The sequence below is a fragment of the Phoca vitulina genome, unplaced genomic scaffold (assembly GCF_004348235.1).
Source record: "Phoca vitulina isolate PV1807 unplaced genomic scaffold, GSC_HSeal_1.0 scaffold10, whole genome shotgun sequence".
In the NCBI taxonomy this organism is placed as follows: domain Eukaryota; kingdom Metazoa; phylum Chordata; class Mammalia; order Carnivora; family Phocidae; genus Phoca; species Phoca vitulina.
Window position 1 is genome coordinate 3,445,348 of NW_022589713.1, and position 21,858 is coordinate 3,467,205.

Sequence of the window (21,858 nt, forward strand, 5' to 3'; positions counted from 1 at the left end):
ACACACACAGGATGTATTTAGGGACAATACAAATAGGGGGTTTTGCTAATTGCTGTATGCATCCTTCAGTGCCACCCTGTTTGTCATTTTCTCTATTGAGTTTTCTTTGACTACTTACTGTAGAATTAATCTCTCATTTATTTAGATTCCAGTAGCATAATGTGTGTACTTCTACTTTCAATACTTATTGCATTCCATCGTAATTATTTATTCCTTATTTTCCCAGCCTAGAATAAGTTCTTCAAGGGTACATAGAGAATGTGTCTTTTTTTTTTTTTTAAAGATTTTATTTATTTATTTGACAGAGAGAGACACAGCGAGAGAGGGAACACAAGCAGGGGGAGTGGGAGAGGGAGAAGCAGGCTTCCCGCTGAGCCGGGAGCCCGATGCGGGGCTCGATCCCAGGACCCTGGGATCATGACCTGAGCCGAAGGCAGGCGCTTAACAACTGAGCCACCCAAGCGCCCCGAGACTGTGTCTTATTCATCTTTTTATTGCCATGATCTGGCCTGGCCTATAGTAGGTGCTCAATATATCTTTGTTGACTTGAGTTTAATAAGGGTCATGAAAATTAATTTTCAGATTTATGATTTTGATTTTTTAAGTCAGACTCTTTTTTATAAGGTCTAATTATGGTAAAGGTGTTTTATATTTTCCTTTTAGGTTACATTGTACAGCATGTATGTTTCCATAATGGCTTTCAATGCAAAGGTTAGTGATCCTCTTATTGGAGGAACATATATGACCCTTTTAAATACTGTGTCCAATCTGGGAGGAAACTGGCCTTCTACAGTAGCTCTTTGGCTAGTAGATCCCCTCACAGTGAAAGAGTGTGTAGGAGCATCAAACCAGAATTGTCGAACACCTGATGCTGTTGAGGTAAGTATGTTGTAATTTGATTTATTTTTTATTTTTTTTAAAGATTCCACCTATTTATTTGGGAGAGAGAGAGCACGAGCAGGGTGAGGGGCAGAGGGAGAAGCAGAGCAGGGAGCCAACGCGGGGCACGATCCCGGGATCATGACCCCAGCCGAAGGCAGACGCCCGACCAACTGAGCCACCCAGGAACCCCAGTAGGTTGTAATTTTAGATAACATTAAGCTAGTATTAAGATATCAATTTTCAGGGGTGCCTGGGTGGCTCAGTTGGTTAAGTATCTGCCTTCAGCTCAGGGCATGTTCCCAGGGCCCTGGGATTGAGTCTCACATCAGGCTCCTTGCTTAGTGGGGAGCCTGCTTCTCCTTCTGCCTGCCACTGCTCCTGCTCCTGCTCTCTCTCTCTTTCTCTGACAAATAAATAAATAAAATCTTAAAAAAAAAAAAAGATACTAATTTTCAGGGGAACCTGGCTGGCTCAGTCTGTGGAGCATGCCACTCTTGATCTTGGGGTTGTATGTTTGAGACCCACATTGGGTGTGGAAATTACTTAAAAAAATAAAATCTTAAAAAAAAAAGAAAGATTAATTTTCTTATTTTGCCTCTAGAAGTACTGTATCTTTTTAAAAAAAACTATCTGCCCATAGTTTCTTCTTTTTTTTTTTAAGATTTTATTTATTTGACAAAGAGCACAAGCAGGGGGAGTAGGAGAGGGAGAAGCAGGCTTCCCACTGAGCAGGGAGCCCATTGCGGGGCTCCATCCCAGAACCCTGGGATCATGACCTGAGCCGAAGGCAGACGCTTAACCGACTGAGCCACCCAGGTGCCCCCTATAGTTTCTAGTGTAGAAATCTCTGGGTTTTTTTTCCTATCAGAACTGAGGGTTATAACACTTAAATCAGTAAGAGTAGCTCACTTGAAGATGCTTCTCAGCAAGGAAAGAGCAGTCTCTCTCCCCTTTACCTTGAGGATCCTATATAGTACGCACTTAATAAGTGCATAATTAACAGCTAAGTTTTATAATGATAAAAAAGGGAAATTCCATTGACTATTTATGTAACAATTGTAGCTAAACCTGAATGGTTAGCAGTCTATTGTTAAAATTAATTATTTCAAATTAACATTAGCCCACTTCTAGAGTAGATTCATTGGAAATTTCTACACATTTCCCAAATATGAAAAGCTATATCTTCTTTTTTTTTTTTTTTTTAAGATTTTATTTATTTATTTGACAGAGGGAGACACAGCGAGAGAAGGAACATGAGCAGGGGGAGTGGGAGGGGGAGAAGCAGGCTTCCCGCGGAGCAGGGAGCCCGATGCAGGGGCTCGATCCCAGGACCCTGGGATCATGACCTGAGCTGAAGGCAGATGCTCAACGACTGAGCCACCCAGGCGCCCCTAAAAGCTATATATTCAAAATGGAAAATAAGTATTGTTTACAGCAAGAGCTGAAAAATATTTTTAATCCTGTTAGTAGCATTAGAGAGATTAAGACATATTAGCATATTCACCATTTGAAATGAACAAAATGATGAAATGATTTAACAAAAATACATTTTGAGGGGACCCTGGTTGGTTCAGTCAGTAGACCCTATGACACTTGATCTCTTGGTCTCTGGGTTGTGAGTTCAAGACCCATGCTGGATTACTTAAAAAAAAAAAATAATAATAATAATAACAATAAAAATACCTTCCAAAAATATTTTTTATTAATCCCTTAAATTACAAAGTAAAAACGTCTAAATTGCTGAATACTTCCGTTTTGAAATTGTGAAATATTTATTATAATTTTACTTTTACAGCTTTGCAAAAAGCTTGGTGGCTCATGTGTTACGGCGCTGGATGGTTATTATGTAGAATCAATCATTTGTGTTTTTATTGGATTTGGTTGGTGGTTCTTTCTTGGTCCAAAATTGAAAAAATTACAGGATGAAGGACCATCTTCATGGAAGTGCAAAAGAAGCAACTAATGCATTCACTACTGGACGTTCTAGGAAGGTAACTGTAGTTTCATTTTAATTCAGACAGCTATGATAATCAGTGCACGGGAGTATAAAATAATATTTTAAACAAGGAAATTACTAATATAAAATGCCAAATGATTAAAAAATAGAGACTCTCTGTATAGTTGATTATATTTTCCTTGCCTTGTCAGTGTATTTGAAGTTTACTTAAGGTCAGGAAATTGGTTCTTAAAACAAGTTTTCTGGCCTTGTTATTTGATTTATATCTTTTTAATTTACTGACCAAAGTATGTTTTAACCTGCAGTGCAGTAGTCATGGGCGGTAACCATGCAGTCAAGTATTGTTATCAGTACCTATCACTGAGCTGTATTTAAAATTTTAGTACAATATATTAAGTGGAACAGAGCTTGATATTCAGGTGCTAATTACAACTAGTCTGGCCTTGTTGGCAGTTAAATCTTATTTTGAATTGCAAATTGGTTAAATTCTATGTGGAATTTGCTGAGAAGAGAATGCAGACTACTGAAATGCCATTTTAGTTGTTATTTTTCTGACCATAACCACATTGTACTAATGAATCTGTGTTAAGAAGACTATTTTAAATGTATTTCCTGCTTTTGTAAGCATTAAAGATTTTTAAGAAGATTATTCAAACTATTTTTTATAAAATGAAAGCTACGATTTTTAGTTTAATGATTCCCCTGTCCCCCTTTTTTGGAAGATATTCTGATTCCTTGTTAACTTTTACCCTAAAACTTGCATATGTTTTTGTCATAAGTGCTTCATGGCATACAGACAGCTCATGAAGGGATCTAATTTAGTGTTGTATGTATGTTCATGGCAAAGTTTTGAAAATAAAAAATGTTTTTCCTCAAGCAGTTTTTTTTATTACTGAGAGAAAAAAAACAGTAAAGCTTTTCGATTAAATAAAATCTAAATGATTAATACCATGATTTTAAAGACTAATGCTTAGAGAGAGAGACAAAGACATTTTGTGCCTTTGACAAGTTAAATTATGTTGTGGAAGAATGTTTCTTAATTAAGCACTTTACTAGTGAGAAAAGATCTCACAGTTACTTTATATGAAATCAGGTACTGTGTTTCCACTTATTAAAACACAACGTTCTGTTTGTAAACTGTAATGTCTGGTAGAGGATTGATATCCCAGGAAAATTAAACTTTTGAATACATTAGCAATTCCCAACATATTATGTACACCCAGTAATAAGGTTCTTTGCATATTTTGTGTTGTGTATTACTCTGACTCTTTAGAGATTATGTAAATCATTCCAAAGTTATAGAAAAAGAAAGATTAAGTTGAGTCTGACTTAATTTTATCCTTGTGGGAAAACATATACTAATTTTTGATTTTGTTAATTTTATAACATAGGTGGAATTTTAGAGTGGGGTTTTATATAAGTAATGGAGGATAAAATGGGTGGGAGAAAATGGCACTCAGCATCTGAAGATAGAGGCAGTTCTCTAGAACTCATGCATTGCCATTGGAAAGCCTGTGTTGGGCATCGATGTCAGATTCTGAAGAATCACCTGGAAAATCATCCTAGAAACAAGGAAGCTACACCAAACCATAGTCTACCATACTTTGTCACATGGGCTGTCCATTATCATGTATTATAATCAAAATGTTTACTTGAATAAAGAAAAAAACCCACTTACTCTCATATGTGAAATGTATTTTGCTTTTTAAATTTTGGATTAAGAAGGTGACATTGCCATAATTACCTTTTGTTTCTTACCCATTCATATTAAAAATTTACATACTTACAAACATACTTTGAAGTCAACAAATCTTTAATGACTTGAAGTATTAAAATATATTGTAAGCCTTTAACTATAAGGTAAAAGCCATTATTAATTGCATTTGCTCTAGAAATGAACATTTATTTTGAATTATAGTCCTTTGGTTATTTGGGTACACGCTTGTAACACATACCAAAAATGACTTCTTAATAGCTATGTGCAACTATATTGCATACATTGATTACTGATGGCATCTTACAAATGATCTACCTGAATCTGAGGATCTGTTCATGGTATATCAGTAGTACTAGAAAATACTACCTTTTTTGCGTATGTTTTTCTTTACTGATAGATCCTGATAAACTCTGCCCTCAAGTATGAATGTTAACTCCTCCAGTGAATGTATTATACATTTACTAGCTAATATTCTTATAAATCTTACAATCTTATAAAAGATTAGCTAAGACTAAAACCAAAAATTCCTTCCTTTGTAAATATTTTAATTTTGCCTGATCAATCATAAAAAAAATTTGTTCAATACCTAAAATAGATTTCTCTATTTTTTTTAATATTAAACCTTCGAGATACAAATCTATTGTTTGATTTCATCTCTTTATTACAAGGATTTTTATCCTAAACAGGTGTCAGTGGGGCCTTGAAACCCCTGAATTGCTAGCAAAACTGGACATGTAATTATTTGTCTTTCTGGAGAGAGCTCTTGTTAAAATCGTAAATGGTCTGTGATCCAAAAAAGTGTAAAAGCCATGACCTTATTGAATGTGGGCTCTGAATTGTAAACATAACTTTGAAATAATAATTGTGAAACTAATTGTTTAAAGCATCCTAAAAACAATGTTAAAAGAAAAATCTTATGATGAAAACTGGAAAATGTCTGCATTTGTAGTGGTGAACTTGAACCTTGAACAGATTAGAGCAGGTAAGACATTACTGGTAGGGGAGAGTTGAGGGTGAGTTCTGTCCCCAAAAAGAAATATCTTAGTCATTTAGTACTTTTTTCCTATTAATAATTTCTATTTTGTCCTGCTAACAGAAACCCAAAAAAGTATGTTGTTTTATATTAAATGGTTGAGCTCATTATTTAATATAACAGAAGACCAGGCTTGTTTTTATATTTTGGGGATCATCTTTTCTCATGTGGTTGAAAGAATGAATAAAACTGTATGACACAGACCCTGCTAAAACTAAAGAACCAATTTGTTGGGGACATTCCATGCATATTTCCAAAATGTATTTTACCTTAGTATTAGAGAAAGAAAATAAGTTTTAAGAAATGATTCCATTATAGCTAGGATTAATATATTTAATAGCCATTTTCATTACAGGAGGAAAGGTAACAATAGTGCGTCGTACTACTGAGACTTCTTTTAACCAATGTCTTTGGTAGATAGCAAGGCATAATTAATTGATTTTTCTCTTAGCAGATTTAAAATACCTATTATAGACCTTATTTCTTTTTCCACTACAGCTTAATCTCTGCCTGATTTGACAGTGCCAAATATTTAATGTAATTGCTATTTAATTTGGGACTGGGAGCCTTTTCATTTCCTACCTGTCAAAACTGCTATTAGAATCTTCGTTTCACTCCTTTAAATTGTTGGCAAGGTAAATGGGCACGGAAAACTTATATTTTTTCCTGGAATTCTGTTTTGGTAGAGGAAAGTCCTGTATCAGGATGGAATAGTTAATGTGCAGGGCTCATGCCCTCTCCTTAAGTGAATAGAAACATTTTTTAATTTATCAGATTATAAATATTGCTTTTAAGGAGGGTTTTTTTTTTTATGGAGTGGCAGATATTTTATAGGAGGAAATAGTTTTATGTAGCAAATGGAAAATTTTATGATTAATTATAATTTCTCTTTTAAAGAATTTGTCAGGTATATAATTTAAAAGATATTAAAACAGCAATATTTGCATAGTTTATATGAAGTCTGGAAGTATTGAGAAAAGGTTGCTACATTTTGATAGTTTTTTATTGGCAATATATAGAAATAACTTTATAACAGTTTTGTGTGAAGAGTAACAAATAGCATGACTGAAATGAACAAGGTACTGGTATGATTCTTAGGGAATTATAAATCTCTCAGATCTAGTACTCTAGTCAATTACAATTAATCAGTCACTATTATAAAATATAAAAATTAAAGACTATCCTTACTTTCATCAAAATGACCTTATATGTTGGAGAAAGTTTACTTTTTATAGCCTTATAATTAATGAAAGTGAAATTTTTATCACATGCATCTATAAAATTAGGAAAATATAAAATCGGGGCAAAAATCTGATATTTTAAAAAGTTAGTTTGGCATATTTGGTAAATTGATAGATTACCACTGTCAAGTTATATCAGTGAATCTAGATCTATTGTCCTCAGATACTGCTTTATGTGAGAATTAGTGTAAAATTGAAAAAATACGCAGTGTTAAAAGTTGTCATTGTTGGGGTCTTTATGAAATCACTGCATCCATGTACAGTTTTGAATTAAAAATGCACAACACAAAATAATTTCTGTTATCATTTTTGAAAGATCTAACATTAGCTTTGATAGTTTAGCATTATTTAAGTGTTTTAGTATATGTGAAATGCTTATTTGGTTAATTTATTTTCAAATGTTAATAATATTAAATATTTATGCAATGTTTAAATATTTGGAGTATATTTGAAATAAATTCTCCAGATTTTTGCATAAAGGATTATTTAAGTGCTCAAAATGATTGCTTCACAATTGATCTCTAAAAAATAAAATATTGACAAAATATACTTGTTTTCATGTTTGTTAAGTACTAGCCAAATTTACCTGCAAATGATTCATGTTAAAATTATACTAGATTGACATTATATAATTAAAAGCAAGGTAATTTCAAGAGGTGTACACCTACCACCAAACCGTTGTTTTTTGTTTTTTGGTTTTTTTTTAATGAAGCCAGCCTGAATCATTGTATCTTCCATTAATAACCTGGGTAAAAGGGAGAATAGATGGAGGCATAACACTGTATGGATAGTTTGGGATTATAAAGAATTTCACTGGGAAACTTTATTGTAAAATCTCTTATTTTTTTTAAGATTTTATTTACTTGAGAGAGAGAACATGAGCAGGGGAGAGGGGCAGAGGGAGAAGGAGAAGTAGACTCCCCGCTGAGCAGGGAGCAGATGTCTGGCTCAATCCCAGGACCCTGGGACTGTGATCTGAGCTGAAGGCAGATGTTTAACTGATTGAGCCACCCAGGCGCCCCTAAAATCTCTTATTTTTTAAACATTTGTTATTGGATATTGGCTTCTTTAGTAGTTACAATTTTAAAGAATTTATTTAAATTAAAAGACAGTTTGGGATTATAGAGAAAATACTGTTTCTCCACAGTTAGAACTTTCTGAGCAAATTTTACTAAAACCTGGGACCTGTGCTGAAAGAGAAGCCTTTGAAGCTAAGTTGTAACTGAATAGAGAGAAACCACAGTGTATTAGTCTGCGAGGGCCATCATAACAAAATACTACAGACTAGGTGGCTTAGACAGCTGAATTTATTTTCTCACAGTTCTGGAGGATGGAAATTCCAAGATCAAGGTGGCAACAGGTTTGGTTTCTCCCAAGGCCCATCTCCTTGGTTTAGAGACTGCCACTTTCTTACTCTGTGTTTACATGACCTTCCTCTCTGCACACACATTCCTGGTGTCTCTTCCTCTTATAAGGACACCAGTCCTACTGGATTAGGGCTCTACCCTTATTTAACCTTAATTACCTCTATAAAGGCCCTGGCTCCAAATATTATCACATTGTGGGTTAGGGCTTCAACATATGAATTTGGGAGGAACACAATTTAGTCAATAACACAAGAGATACTTACTTCTCTGGTATGCACATTTCAAGGGGGATGAGACTTGGGAACATGGATACATCTATGGGTTATAAATCTGGAGACATGTCTTGTTTTTCCCCTGAAGACATATTTATATTCCAAAGGGTAAGAACCCAGGATCCTTCCTAAGGAGAACTTGTTTATATTAAGGACATAAGATTTCTCTTCCAGGCTCCTGGGTGGCTCAGTCTGTTAAGCGTCTGCCTTCGGCTCAGGTCATGATCCCAGGGTCCTGGGATCGAGCCCCACATCAGGCTACCTGCTCAGCGGGGAGCCTGCTTCTCCCTCTCCCACTCCCCCTGCTTGTGCTCTGTCAAATAAATAAATAAACTCTTTAAAAAAAAAAAAAAGATTTCTCTTCCTTTCTCTGAAAGAGAGGAGAACTTCCATATAGCTGTCCTGTATAGTTCCCAGATTCATATTTTGAGGCTCCTCGCCTATAGTACAAACCCTAGACTATATAGTCTCATCAATCTGATAAGCTGTTATCAGTCTGGTTCTCATTGGTCACCACACAGGTGAGAATTGGTCTGTGGGGAACCAGTGTGGTCATTTTAAATAGTAATTAAATCTATTCCTGCTTAAGAAACGTCATGTGTACTTCCAGTACAATGTGAATAAATATAATAGTCATGTTTTATCTGATGCTTCTTGAATTGTGTTCTGTTTAATCCACATTTTTTTGGTTCTATTATGGTCAGAAGCCTAGAATAATGAAAGTCTGGGTGTTATTTTTTAAGTTTTATTTTTATTCTATTTTTTTACCCTATTGGCTATTCTTTATTTCTATTTTTTTTTTATTATTTTTAAAACATTTTTTAAAGATTTATTCATTCATTGGAGAGAGCGAGCGTGAGCATGGTGGGAGGGGCAGAGGCAGAGGCAGAGAGAATCCCAAGCAGACTCCCTGCTGATCATGACCCAAGACTCTGAGATCATGACCTTAGCCGAAATCAAGAGTCTGACACTCAACTGACTGAGCCATCCAGGTGCCCCTTTAATTTTTTTTTAAATATTTTATTTTTAAGTAATCTCTATACCCGTCATGGGGCTTGAACTTAAAACCCCGAGATCAAGAGTTGCATGCTCTACCCACTGAGTTAGCCAGGTGCCCCTATTTTATATATATATGTATGTATGTATATATATATGTGTGTGTGTGTATATATAAAAGTTTATTTAAGTAATCTCTACACCCAACATGGGGCTCAAACTCAGGACCTGAGATCAAGAGTCACATGCTCTTCTGAGCCAACCAGGTGCCCCTTTATTTTTTATTTTTATTTTAATTCCAGTATAGTTAACATACAATGTTATATTAGCTTCAGTGTGTAATATAGTGATTCAACAATTCTGTACATCAACCAGTGCTCATCAAGATAAGTATACTCTTAATCCCCTTCAACTATTTGACCCATTCCTCCACCCACCTCCCCTCTGGTAACCATCTGTCCTCTAGAGTTAAGAGTTGTTTTTTGGTTTGTATCTTTTTTTTTTTCCTTTGTCCATTTGTTTTGTTTATTAAATTTCACATGGGAGTGAAATCATATGGTATTTATCTTTCTCTGATTTATTTTGCTTAGCATTTTATTCTAGATCTATCCATGTTGTTGCAAGTGGCAAGATTTCCTTTTTTGTGAATGAATAATATTCCATGTGTATATATACCACCTCTTTATCCATTCTTCTATTGATGGACACCTGGGTTGCTTCCGTAATTTGGCTATTATAAGTAATGCAATAAACAGGAGTGCATTTTTCATTTCGGCTTAATGTTTTTGTATACTTTGGGTGAATACTCAAGAGTGCAATTACCGGATTATATGGTAATTCTATTTTTAATTTTTTGAGGAACCTCCATACTGTTTTACAAAGTAGGTGCACCGGTTTGCATTTTCACCAAGAGTACACGAGGGTTCCTTTTTCTCCACATCCTCACCAACACTTGTGTTTTTGAAAGCCTGGGTTTTAGAACCAAGAGTTCTGTCTCAAGTGACTAGATGTTTCCTTTTATATTTTCTTCTGGTTCAAATGGGACAAATTATCCAAGTAGTTCAATTTAAAGTGGTAACAGAAAAGTATACTCCTGTGGGTAGAAGACATTTTATATCTAGTATTTTAGTAGTAAGGTGTGAGTTGAAGCAAAAATTGGAGGTTTTTCTTTTTTTAAGATTTTATTTATTTATTTGACAGAGAAAGACACAGCAAGAGAGGGAACACAAGCAGGGGGAGTGGGAGAGGGAAAAGCAGGCTTCCCGCTGAGCAGGGAGCCCGATGCGGGGCTCGATCCCAGGACCCTGGGATCGTGACCGGAGCCGAAGGCAGATGCTTAACAACTGAGCCACCCAGGCACCCCCAAAATTGGAGGTTTTATCTGAAGGAATCTGACCCTATAAGTCAGGAAATGGAAATTATTATAAAAGCAGAAAGAAACAATTCTGGGTTAAAAAAAATGGTAAAAACCATTTCAAAATAACACTTTCACAGGTTTTTGAACATTTTTGTTTATTAGGTTAATAACTTCTGACAAAAGGAAAAATAAAGGTTTTGTATTTTTTTTGTCTTTTATTTCTTTCTAGTCCTCTAAAGAAAAAACAATTTTTTTAAGATTTTAGTTTTAAGTAATCTCTAAACCCAATGTGGGGCTCAAACCTACAATCCTGAGATCAAGAGTCGCATGCTCTACTGACTAAGCCAGCCAAGCACCCCCCCCCAACATTTTTTTAAAATGCTGATCATGGGACATCTGGGTGGCTCAGCTGGTTGAGCTTCTGGCTCTTGATTTTGACTCAGGTCATGATCTCATGGTCATGGGATTGAGTCCCATGTTGGACTCTGAGTCTGCTTGTCCTTCTCCTTCCCCATCTGCCCTCCTCCCTCCCCCTGCTGTGTTCTCTCAAATAAATAAAATCTTCTAAAAAAAATGCTTATCAGATATTGCCTGAACTAAGAGACCAACTTATAGATGGGTCATGATGTATATATAGTCAGACGTATGCAAAAGCTATGGTTTTGCAGATTATAAGCATTGATTTATTAGTGATTACCTTTTTAACTGCCAATTTCTAATAAAATGAAATCGGAGGAGAGATAAGTTAAAGACCATCAAAGTAAACAGGGTCTACACTAGAATATCAGCATTGGAAAAGGAAAAGAAGAAATTGATTCTAGAGATTATGAAGTTGAATTACAAGGACAGTTGGTTGCTATAGGAAGCAAGGACATGAGCTTTTGAGTGTAGATGATTGTAGGAAATGGGGGTGGAAGAGTAGCTTTGAAAGAGGCAATTTTAATCAGAATATGGTAGGATGAATGTGAAAAGGGACTTGTTTCAAATTTATTTTCCTAAGTAATTGAGACTTGTCCATGGGAGGAGGTGAGTTCAGGATCTTCCTATGTCACCATCTTGAACTAGAACTTCTTGTGATTTTAATTTGTATTTTCCTAATGGCTAGTGATGTTGAACATCTATTCTTCCTCTAATACCATGTTCCCATTGCTTTTGTGAAGGCAGTATCCTATTGGCTCTCCTGGAAGACATGTTCAGATAGCACATTCTCTGGTTTTATGTAGTAAGTCCATTCTAATATTGCGATCTTTCTTTTTGACGCATTCCTCATATTCTGCTAAGGTAGTTCTAGCATCTCCACCCTCATTTACTGTGGGCAACCATTGTGTCATTGCTTTAAGGAACCATCCCACTTGTGTAGTAGACTTGGCTTTAGGTGTCCTTCCCAGAATGCACACTAGCCATATATTCTGCTTCCTGGGTCCAACATCTATAAGAGTCACTCCCAAAGGTGTTTTCACAGTCCCTGCTGGTACATTAAACCTAGTTCTCTAATTTTCTCCATGAGCAAGATTTTTCCTCCTCTCACAGGTTTGGTCTATCTCCACTCGGGTTATGCTGAGACTGACCATCTTATTGGCCTGGAAGCAATGAGTGGAGGCTATACAGACCCCAGAGGCATTTGTCACTCCCAGTAAGCTGAAGTTACATGGGAGCAGAAACTGTGAGAGCTGTGATATGCATAAACTATGAGGTGGATAACAGAGTTACGGAATTTCCTGTGTTGCTAGAATGATGCAAGTTTACATTTGTGGTCCCAGCAAAATTATTACCGGAACTTTTTTACAATGAAAAAATGTCCTGGTTTTGATCTTAAATTGTATGGTCCACCCTAGTGATAGAGAAGAGGGTAAGGAAGCCAATTTCGTAGTGGGAAGAATAAAAAGGGAAGTGTAAATGGAAGAAGAAAAAGCAAGGTCATGTTGGTAAGCACTAGCATGAAGAGTGTCATGATGTGAATCCTAAACCTTTACTAGAGATATTTTACAGTGTCTGAAGCCCTCCTCTGTTTGGAGTCCTAACATTTTGTGAGGTTCCTTTCTCTCCTACTTCTACTCAACACTGACAGTGCAGCTCCTCTTATTTGAGGTAGACAAAGCAAATCTCTGTTCGTGGCCAAGAGACGAGCTCAACTAAAACAAGTATTGTCATACCACAAATGCTGAACTAAAGGATATATGTTAATATATTTCAGATTTTGTCTGTTAATGGCCAGATGAATGCCCTGAAGTGAAAGTAAACTGTGCATGTAAATTTAATAAGCACTAAGTATTGTGGTGATAACCAGTAGGCAAATATTTCGGGGTTTTACCTTCCAGTTTTCTAAATCAGGCTTATAGATAGATAGAGTGGAATGGCAGAGAAGTGGGCTATACACGTAGGACAATACTGTAAGGAATATTTAATTCTGTTAATGATATAAGGATCACAAGAATTGCAAGATGACGTTACAAAAATACATATATACTCCTTATTATGTGGGTGAATCTAGCATAATCTTTGATTCTTACATTGATTCAACAAATTTTTTTATCGTCTTTTCTACAAAATGTACACTGTGGAAAGAATAAAGGTGTCTTGACATGTCTTTCTCCTTTAGAGATTCATAATTTTCTGAGCAAAGAAAGGGCAATGAAAGAACTGAGGAGACAAAGATTAATTGTGTTTAGGAGAACACTCTGGAGAGGGGGTTGTATCTTTTATACGCTTGCTTCATCCCTTTTTTTTTTTAAGATTTTATTTATTTGACAGAGAGAGACACAGTGAGAGAGGGAACACAAGTAGGGGGAGTGGGAGAGGGAGAAGCAGGCTTCCCGCCGAGAAGGGAGCCCAATGCGGGACTCGATCCCAGGACCCTGGGATCATGACCTGAGCCAAAGGCAGACGCTTAACGACTGAGCCACCCAGGTGCCCCTGCTTCATCCCTTTCTGAAGGCATGTGTCATGTTCAGCGCCCCAAGCTTAAGGCAACTCTAGCTCTTTTCTTAAGCTTAACTGGCCATGTTTTTGGCCACTTAACCTTGTCATACTTCAGCTGGTTGTGTTAGAGGAGTGAGCCCCTGACTGAAAGACAGCCAATAAATAGATCAGCTATCAGTCCAATAGGTGGGTGGGCATGAAAACGTTGCTTGATAATGTTAGGGAGCAAGAATTTCTGGACTAAGAATCAAATTGATGTGAGACAGATTAACAGGAGAAAATCAAATTTAATAGGCATATGTAAGGGGAATCTGCATAGACATGGAAATTCCAAAGACAGACAAAATGAATTATGTATGTCATTCTGACATGAGAAGGGGGCAGGGGTCTGGGATTTTAGAGGAAAGGAATGCATTTCATAGGGCAATAAGAAGACCAGATGTTTGGTAATTAAATGTTTGCCCTACCATACAGATGGGGCACTCAGATAAAATTTATCTCTGTTAATAACCCTTATTCTGGGAAAGACTCCCAATTTAGAATTTTCTGTGTGGTTAAGAGAGGAACAAACATTTCTCTTGCGCCCACAGAGTCTCAAGGTCCTTAAGCTCAAAATAATCCACGTGCCAAAGTGGCACATTCAGGGGGTCCCGGGGGTGCTGCCCCAAACCCCTTCAATAAGGATGATAATGCCTGGACCACTCAGTTTTTTAGGAGGTTATGTGGGAGACAGACAAAGCGTGTGTTGGTAGTGGAAGGAGGGTCAGAAATACACAGTGAGGCAGAAATTGAGTTGCTGGCAGTAGATTAATAATATTAGTAGGGATCAATGAGCTGGTCCTGAGAAAGGGGGCAATGTTGGTGGCTAACTCAAATAGAGCCATATTAGTTCCTGAATAACTTGGGCTCCCAAACTACATTCTAGACATAAGACCTAGCTATGTTAGAATTCCTGATCATTGCCTGGTAATTGGCTTGAGATTCCAGGGTTCCTAATTTCTACAAGTTTCATTATGCTTTCAAAACTTCTCCCTCTACCCCATTTCAGAAAAAGCAAGGTACAATTTACATATAGTAAAGTATACAAATCAATGTCAATGGTATTCAGTAACTTTGCTCCAATATAGTTCTGTTCCCTCGTCTCTTCTTTTGTGCTATTATTGTTATGCAAACTGTATCTTTATATATTATAAGCACATCAACACAGTTTCATAATTATTACTTTGTACAGTTGTCTTAATCATACAGGAGAAGGAAAGATTATAAACAAAAATACATTTATACAGTATTTTATATTTACCTATGTAGTTACCTTTACTGGTACTCTTTAATTCTTCATGTGAATTCATGTTACTAGTTTTACTCCCCCTAATAGCTGTGGGATTGAATTGGTCTGGAAGAAAATGGAAAGGCATGAAAGGAAAGAGTATGACAAAATAGAGGAGGAGGGAGGATAGGTAGAGATTTTGCTGTGTGGAGAATTAAAGAGGATACCTTTCATTCAACTAATACTTAACAAGATTTTCCTATGTATCAGGAACTATGCTCAGCACTGGCTATTCAGTCATAGATGCAGACATAGTAAGGAGACACAGTCCCTGACCTACAGGCTAGTGGAGAAGGAAGGGAATAAAAAGAAAGCCTATCTGTCAATCCATTAAATTACAAATTAAATTTTGTGTTGTGTACGGTGAGGACTACCTGAGTTAGAGTGTTTAGAAAAGACCTCATTGTGGATATGATATTTGTTTGTTTGTTTTTCTTAAGATTTTATTTTTAAGTAATTTCTACACCCAACATGGGGCTCGAACTCACAACCCTGAGATCTAGAGTCGCATGCTGACTGAGCCAGGCACCCCCTTGATATGATATTTAAATTGAGATTTGAAGGATAAAGAGGCAGCTTGGTGGGTGAGAGGGATGAGGATTTAGGGCATTCTAGGCAGGGCAAGCAGTAAATGCAAAGGCTCTGAGGCAGAGGGATGAACTTGCTATGTGTGAAGATCAGAGAGATCAATGTACTCAGGGTGCTTGAGGCAAAATGAATGAAGTGGGGGGTAGGAAAGAAGAGCTTGAGAGATAAGTAGGTCCTTGATTATGTAGCACCCTGGATATGAGCCTAAGGTGTTTTTTTTGTTTTTTTTTTTTTAAGATTTTATTTATTTATTTGACAGAGAGAGAGAGAGAACACAAGCAGGGGGGAGCAGCAGGCAGAGGGAGAAGCAGGCTTCCTGCTGAGCAGGGAGCCCAATGTGGGGCTTGATCCCAGGACCCTGGGATCATGACCCGAGCCAAAGGCAGATGCTCAACGACTGAGCCACCCAGGCACCCCGAGCCTAAGGAGTTTTGACATTACTTGAAGCATAAGGGAAAGCCATTTAAGCAGAGGTAATAAACTGAAAGTCTGTAGTCTCTGCCTCAAGACATATTCTATACCTAGTACAGTGTTTTGCCAAAAATTTTAATTTCAAAACAGGGAAATTTCATATAAAAGTTTGAATTTGCAGCTTTTCTTGAAAAAAGCTGAAGATGTCTCCATATTGGACTCTGTTTGGTGGAGGTTGGGTGTAATGCAATGTTGGGGTTTTCCCAGGCAAGTGTAAAGGAGGCAGAGGGGGGTTGGAGTTGAAGCTATTTTTAAGGGAGTGATTATTATGCTAAACCACAGAGTCCAAGCTGAATAAGGTGGAAATCAAAGACTAGATGGGGCTGATGGTGGATGGACATGGTGGTTCAGTGGATTGGTCATCCTAAATGAGCTGAAAGAGTTATTGCCATAAGTTTCACTAGTGAACCAGAAAAACAAGAGGTTGTGGTGGGAGAGGGTGGTGTTAGGGCTTTGATTACAGATGTGGCAATTTCTGGCAAGACAAGACCCAGAGTATAACCATGGGAGGGGATGGCTAACTTGGGGTAGAGGAAAAAGTCACTGGGTATGAGACAGTCAACCACTTGAGAAATCAGAATAATAACAGGGATTGAACTGAAGAGAAAGACTTTAAGTCAGATTCTAGTCTTCAATGAATAAGAAAGAGTGACCAGGAGATCGCAAGATGACAATCTTTTTTTTTTAATTATTTTTTTTATGTAGTGTTCCATGATTCGTAGTTTGCATATAACACCCAGTGCTCCGTTCAATACGTGCCCTCTTCAATACCCATCACCAGGCTAACCCATCCTCCCACCCTCCTCCCCTCTAGAACCCTCAGTTGGTTTCTCAGAGTCCACAGTCTCTCATGGTTCGTCTCCCCCTCTGATTTCCCCTCATCCATTTTTCCCTTTCTACTATCTTCTTTTTTTTTTTTTTTTTACCATATAACGTATTATTTGTTTCAGAGGTACAGGTCTGTGATTCATCAGTCTTACACAATTCACAGTGCTCACCATAGCACATACCCTCCCCAGTGTCTATCACCCAGCCACCCCATCCCTCCCACCCCCCACCACTCCAGCAACCCTCAGTTTGTTTCCTGAGATTAAGAATTCCTCATATCAGTGAGATCATATGATACATGTCTTTCTCTGATTGACTTATTTCGCTTAGCATAATACCCTCTAGTTCCATCCACGTCGTTGCAAATGGCAAGATTTCGGGTTTTTTTTTTTTTTTTTTGATGGCTGCATAATATTTCATTGTATATATTTACCACATCTTTATCCATTCATCTGTTGATGGACATCTTGGCTCTTTCCATAGTTTGACTATTGTGGACATTGCTGCTATAAACATTGGGGTGCATGTACCCCTTCAGATCACTACATTTGTATCTTTGGGGTAAATACATGGTAGTGCAATTGCTGGGTCATACGGTAGCTCGATTTTCAACTTTTTGAGGACCCTCCGTACTGTTTTCCAGAGTGGCTGCACCAGCTTGCATTCCCACCAACAGTGTAGGAGGGTTCCCCTTTCTCCGCATCCCCACCAATATCTGTCGTTTCCTGACTTATTAATTTTAGCCATTCTGACTGGTATGAGGTGGTATCTCACTGAGGTTTTGATTTGGATTTCCCTGATGCCGAGCGATGTTGAGTACTTTTTCATGAGTCTGTTGGCCATTTGGATGTCTTCTTTGGAAAAATGTCTGTTCATGTCTTCTGCCCATTTCTTGATTGGATTCTTTGTTCTTTGGGTGTTGAGTTTGATAAGTTCTTTATAGATTTTGGATACTAGCCCTTTATCTGATATGTCATTTGCAAATATGGGAGAAGTGGAGAAAAAAATGGGAGAAGTCCCATTCTGTCGGTTGTCTTTTGGTTTTATTGACTGTTTCCTTTGCTGTGCAAAAGCTTTTTATCTTGATGAAGTCCCAATAGTTCATTTTTGCCCTTGCTTCCCTTGCCTTTGGTGATGTTTCTAGGAAGAAGTTGCTGCGGCTGAGGTCGAAGAGGTTGCTGCCTGTGTTCTCCTCTAGGATTTTGATGGACTCCTGTCTCACATTTAGGTCTTTCATCCATTGTGAGTCTGTTTTTGTGTGTGGTGTAAGGAAATGGTCCAGTTTCATTCTTCTGCATGTTGCTGTCCAATTTTCCCAACACCATTTGTTGAAGAGACTGTCCTTCTTTTCCATTGGACATTCTTTCCTGCTTTGTCGAAGATTAGTTGACCATATAGTTGAGGGTCCATTTCTGGGCTCTCTATTCTGTTCCATTGATCTATGTGTCTGTTTTTGTGCCAGTACCATACTGTCTTGATGATGACAGCTTTGTAATAGAGCTTGAAGTCCGGAATTGTGATGCCACCAGCTTTGCTTTTCTTTTTCAACATTCTTTTGGCTATTCGGGGTCTTTTCTCGTTCCATACAAATTTTAGGATTATTTGTTCCATTTCTTTGAAAAAAGTGGATGGTATTTTGATAGGGATTGCATTAAATGTGTAGATTGCTCTAGGTAGCATTGACATCTTCACAATATTTGTTCTTCCAATCCATGAGCATGGAACCTTTTTCCATTTCTTTGTGTCTTCCTCAATTTCTTTCATGAGTATTTTATAGTTTTCTGAGTACAGATTCTTTGCCTCTTTGGTTAGATTTATTCCTAGGTATCTTATGGTTTTGGGTGCAATTGTAAATGGGATTGACTCCTTAATTTCTCTTTTTTCTGTCTTGTTGTTGGTGTATAGAAATGCAACTGATTTCTGTGCATTGATTTTATATCCTGCCACTTGACTGAATTCCTGTGTGAGTTCTAGCAGTTTTGGGGTGGAGTCTTTTGGGTTTTCTACATAAAGCATCACATCATCTGCAAAGAGTGAGAGTTTGACTTCTTCTTTGCCGATTCGGATGCTTTTTATTTCTTTTTGTTGTCTGATTGCTGTGGCTAGGACTTCTAATACTATGTTAAATAACAGTGCTGATAGTGGACATCCCTGCCGTGTTCCTGACCTTAGGGGAAAAGCTCTCAGTTTTTCCCCATCAAGAATGATATTCACTGTGGGTTTTTCATAGATGGCTTTTATGATATTGAGGTATGTACCCTCTATCCCTACACTCTGAAGAGTTTTAATCAAGAACGGATGCTGTACTTTGTCAAATGCTTTTTCTGCATCTATTGAGAGGATCATATGGTTCTTGTTCTTTCTTTTATTAATGTATTGGATCACATTGATTGATTTGCAGATGTTGAACCAACAATAAGATGACAGTCTTGATCACTCCTGATAGTCCTGAAGAGGGTAAGGGGGCAGTAGGTATTAGTTTGGACAGCAAGGAAGTGAATGAGCTTTACCTCCTGGTGCTGTGGTACATGGGTGTTTTAGTTATCTCAGGCTGCTACAACAAATTACCATAGCCTGGGTGACTTAAACAACAGATATTTATTTCTCACAGTTTTTAATGCTGGAAGTTCAAGATTAAGGTGCTGGCAGATTGGATCCCTGCTAAGAGTCCTCTTCCTGGCTTGCAGACTGCCACCTTCTCTCTAGGAGAGAGGGAGATCTGGTCTTTATTCATTTTTTATAAGGACATTAATCTCATCATAGGGGCTCCACTCTCATGACCTTATCTAAACCTAATTACCCCCCAAAGACCTCACCTTCTAATACCATCACACCAGGGGTTAGAATGTCACATACGAATTTTGAAGGGATACAAACATTCAGTCCATAACACAATGGAATGGCTGACTTTGACTGGAAACCAATGCTAGAAACTGCGGTGTTCCTGTGAGGGGGTCCCCGTTAAATATTCATTTTTTAATTTTTCTTTGGATCCTGGGAACAGTCACAATAATACTCAGCTAATTTGTTTTTGTTTATGTTTTTTGCTTTTAAAGATTTATTTATCCGGGGCGCCTGGGTGGCTCAGTCGTTAAGCGTCTGCCTTTGGCTCAGGTCATGATCCCAGGGTCCCAGGATCGAGCCCCGCATCGGGCTCCCTGCTCCGCGGGAGGCCTGCTTCTCCCTCTCCCACTCCCCCTGCTTGTGTTCCCTCTCTCACTGTGTCTCTCTCTGTCAAATAAATAAATAAAATTAAAAAAAAAAAGATTTATTTATCCATTTTTATTTTTTAAAAAGATTTATTTATTTATTTATTTATTTATTTATTTATTTATTTATTTATTTTAGAGAGGCAGGGAGGGGCAGAGGGAAAGAATCTCAAGCAGACTCCCTGCTGAATGCAGAGCCTGACATGGGGCTCAATCTTATAACCCTGAGATCATGAACTGAGCTGAAATCAAGATTCAGATGTTTAACCGACTGAGTCACCCAGGCACCCATATCTATCTATCTATCTATCTATCTATCTATCTATCTATCTATTTACTTAATTCACTTTAAGTAGGTTCCACACCTGGCGTGGAGCCCAACATGGGGCTTGAACTCACAACCCTGAGATCAAGACCTGAGCTGAGATCAAGAGTCAGACATTTAACTGACTAAGCCACCCAGGCACCCCCCAGTTAATTTTAAAAATTACCATTCCACATAGTTAATATCAAACTTTCAATAAAAGTCAAATATAGACTCAGTCTTTGTGTTCATGGTATTGTGGGAAATTGAGGGGTGGGCAATGAATGTAAGCGTGGCTTTTGTGCATACCTCTCTACTCATATAAGCAACATACCCATTGAGTTCTCAGAGGTCACCAGCATCAAAAGGAGCAGGGGTCCTTGGTGAAGCTACCCTAGGAGAATGTTACATCTCTGAATCAGCAGAAATCCTGGGGCAGGCACTACCCTTTCCACATCAGTGGTTAGTGGGATGATGCTGAAATGTTGAGAAGGACACTTTGAGATATCTGGAGGACTTGGAAGCACCCAGGTGGCTGATATCTGGGTTATAGAAAAGAAGACTTTGGGGTGGAAAGTAGGGAAAGTGGACAGAGCTGTCTTCAACTTGGAAAGTGAGAGAGAGCAGAAAGGACATTGAAACAGCAAAGAAGAATTGGGGACAGAATTGCCCATGAAGAAATCTTATTTTTTTCTACTTACTAACTAAAGCTATTCAAAATCTCTTAATATACAGAACTTCTGTTTTTATTTGAAATAGTAATTAAGGATTTTGATAGTGTATCTTTTTAGTTGGATTTTCCCCATTATCATTTGCATTGCACCCTCACTGGAAATTTATATGGATTTATATGTGTTAGCTGATTGCCTTTGTGGGAAGCAGTGTCGTGGTTAAGTGCTCAGACTGAGGCAATTGGCTGAGTTGAATCCCAGCACAACAGCCCAGCTCACCACTTCTTGGCTGGGTGACTTTAGCTACTGGCTTAATCACTCTACATACTTACTCTTTAAAATTGGGATTAATAATAGTGTCTGTCTTATAAAGTTGCTGTGAGGATCAAGGGCATTAATACAAGAAAAGTATATAGAATGGTGCCTGGCACATAGTAAGGAAGGTCTAAGTGTTAGCTACTGTTACTAACCTTGTTTCTATTAGCTATAGTACTGAGGCACTATATTCCTTTTTTTTTTTAAGATTTTATTTATTTATTTGACAGAGAGAGACAGTGAGAGCAGGAACACAAGCAGGGGAAGTAGGAGAGGGAGAAGCAGGCTTCCCATGGAGCAGGGAGCCCAATGTGGGGCTCGATCCCAGGACCCTGAGATCATGACCTGAGCTGAAGGCAGACGCTTAACGACTGAGCCACCCAGGCGCCCCATGAGGCACTACA

The 21,858-nt window shown here is 37.7% G+C and overlaps 1 protein-coding gene across 5 annotated transcripts in view; it reads left to right on the plus strand.

Annotated features, from left to right (window-relative positions):
- The window catches only part of SLC33A1 (solute carrier family 33 member 1), a 28,499-nt gene extending 20,787 nt beyond the window's left edge, over window positions 1-7,712 (plus strand). For 2 of the 5 annotated variants that reach the window (XM_032408390.1, XM_032408386.1), the window contains 2 exons: window positions 664-879; window positions 2,678-3,715. In XM_032408390.1, the coding sequence (XP_032264281.1) occupies window positions 664-879; window positions 2,678-2,845 (384 nt within the window). In that variant the 3' untranslated portion in view covers window positions 2,846-3,715. Of the gene's footprint in view, window positions 1-663; window positions 880-2,677; window positions 3,716-4,230 lie in introns of those variants that run through there. The other 3 variants (XM_032408387.1, XM_032408388.1, XM_032408389.1) reach the window with 3 other exon arrangements.
- The last annotated feature ends 14,146 nt before the right edge of the window (window positions 7,713-21,858 follow it).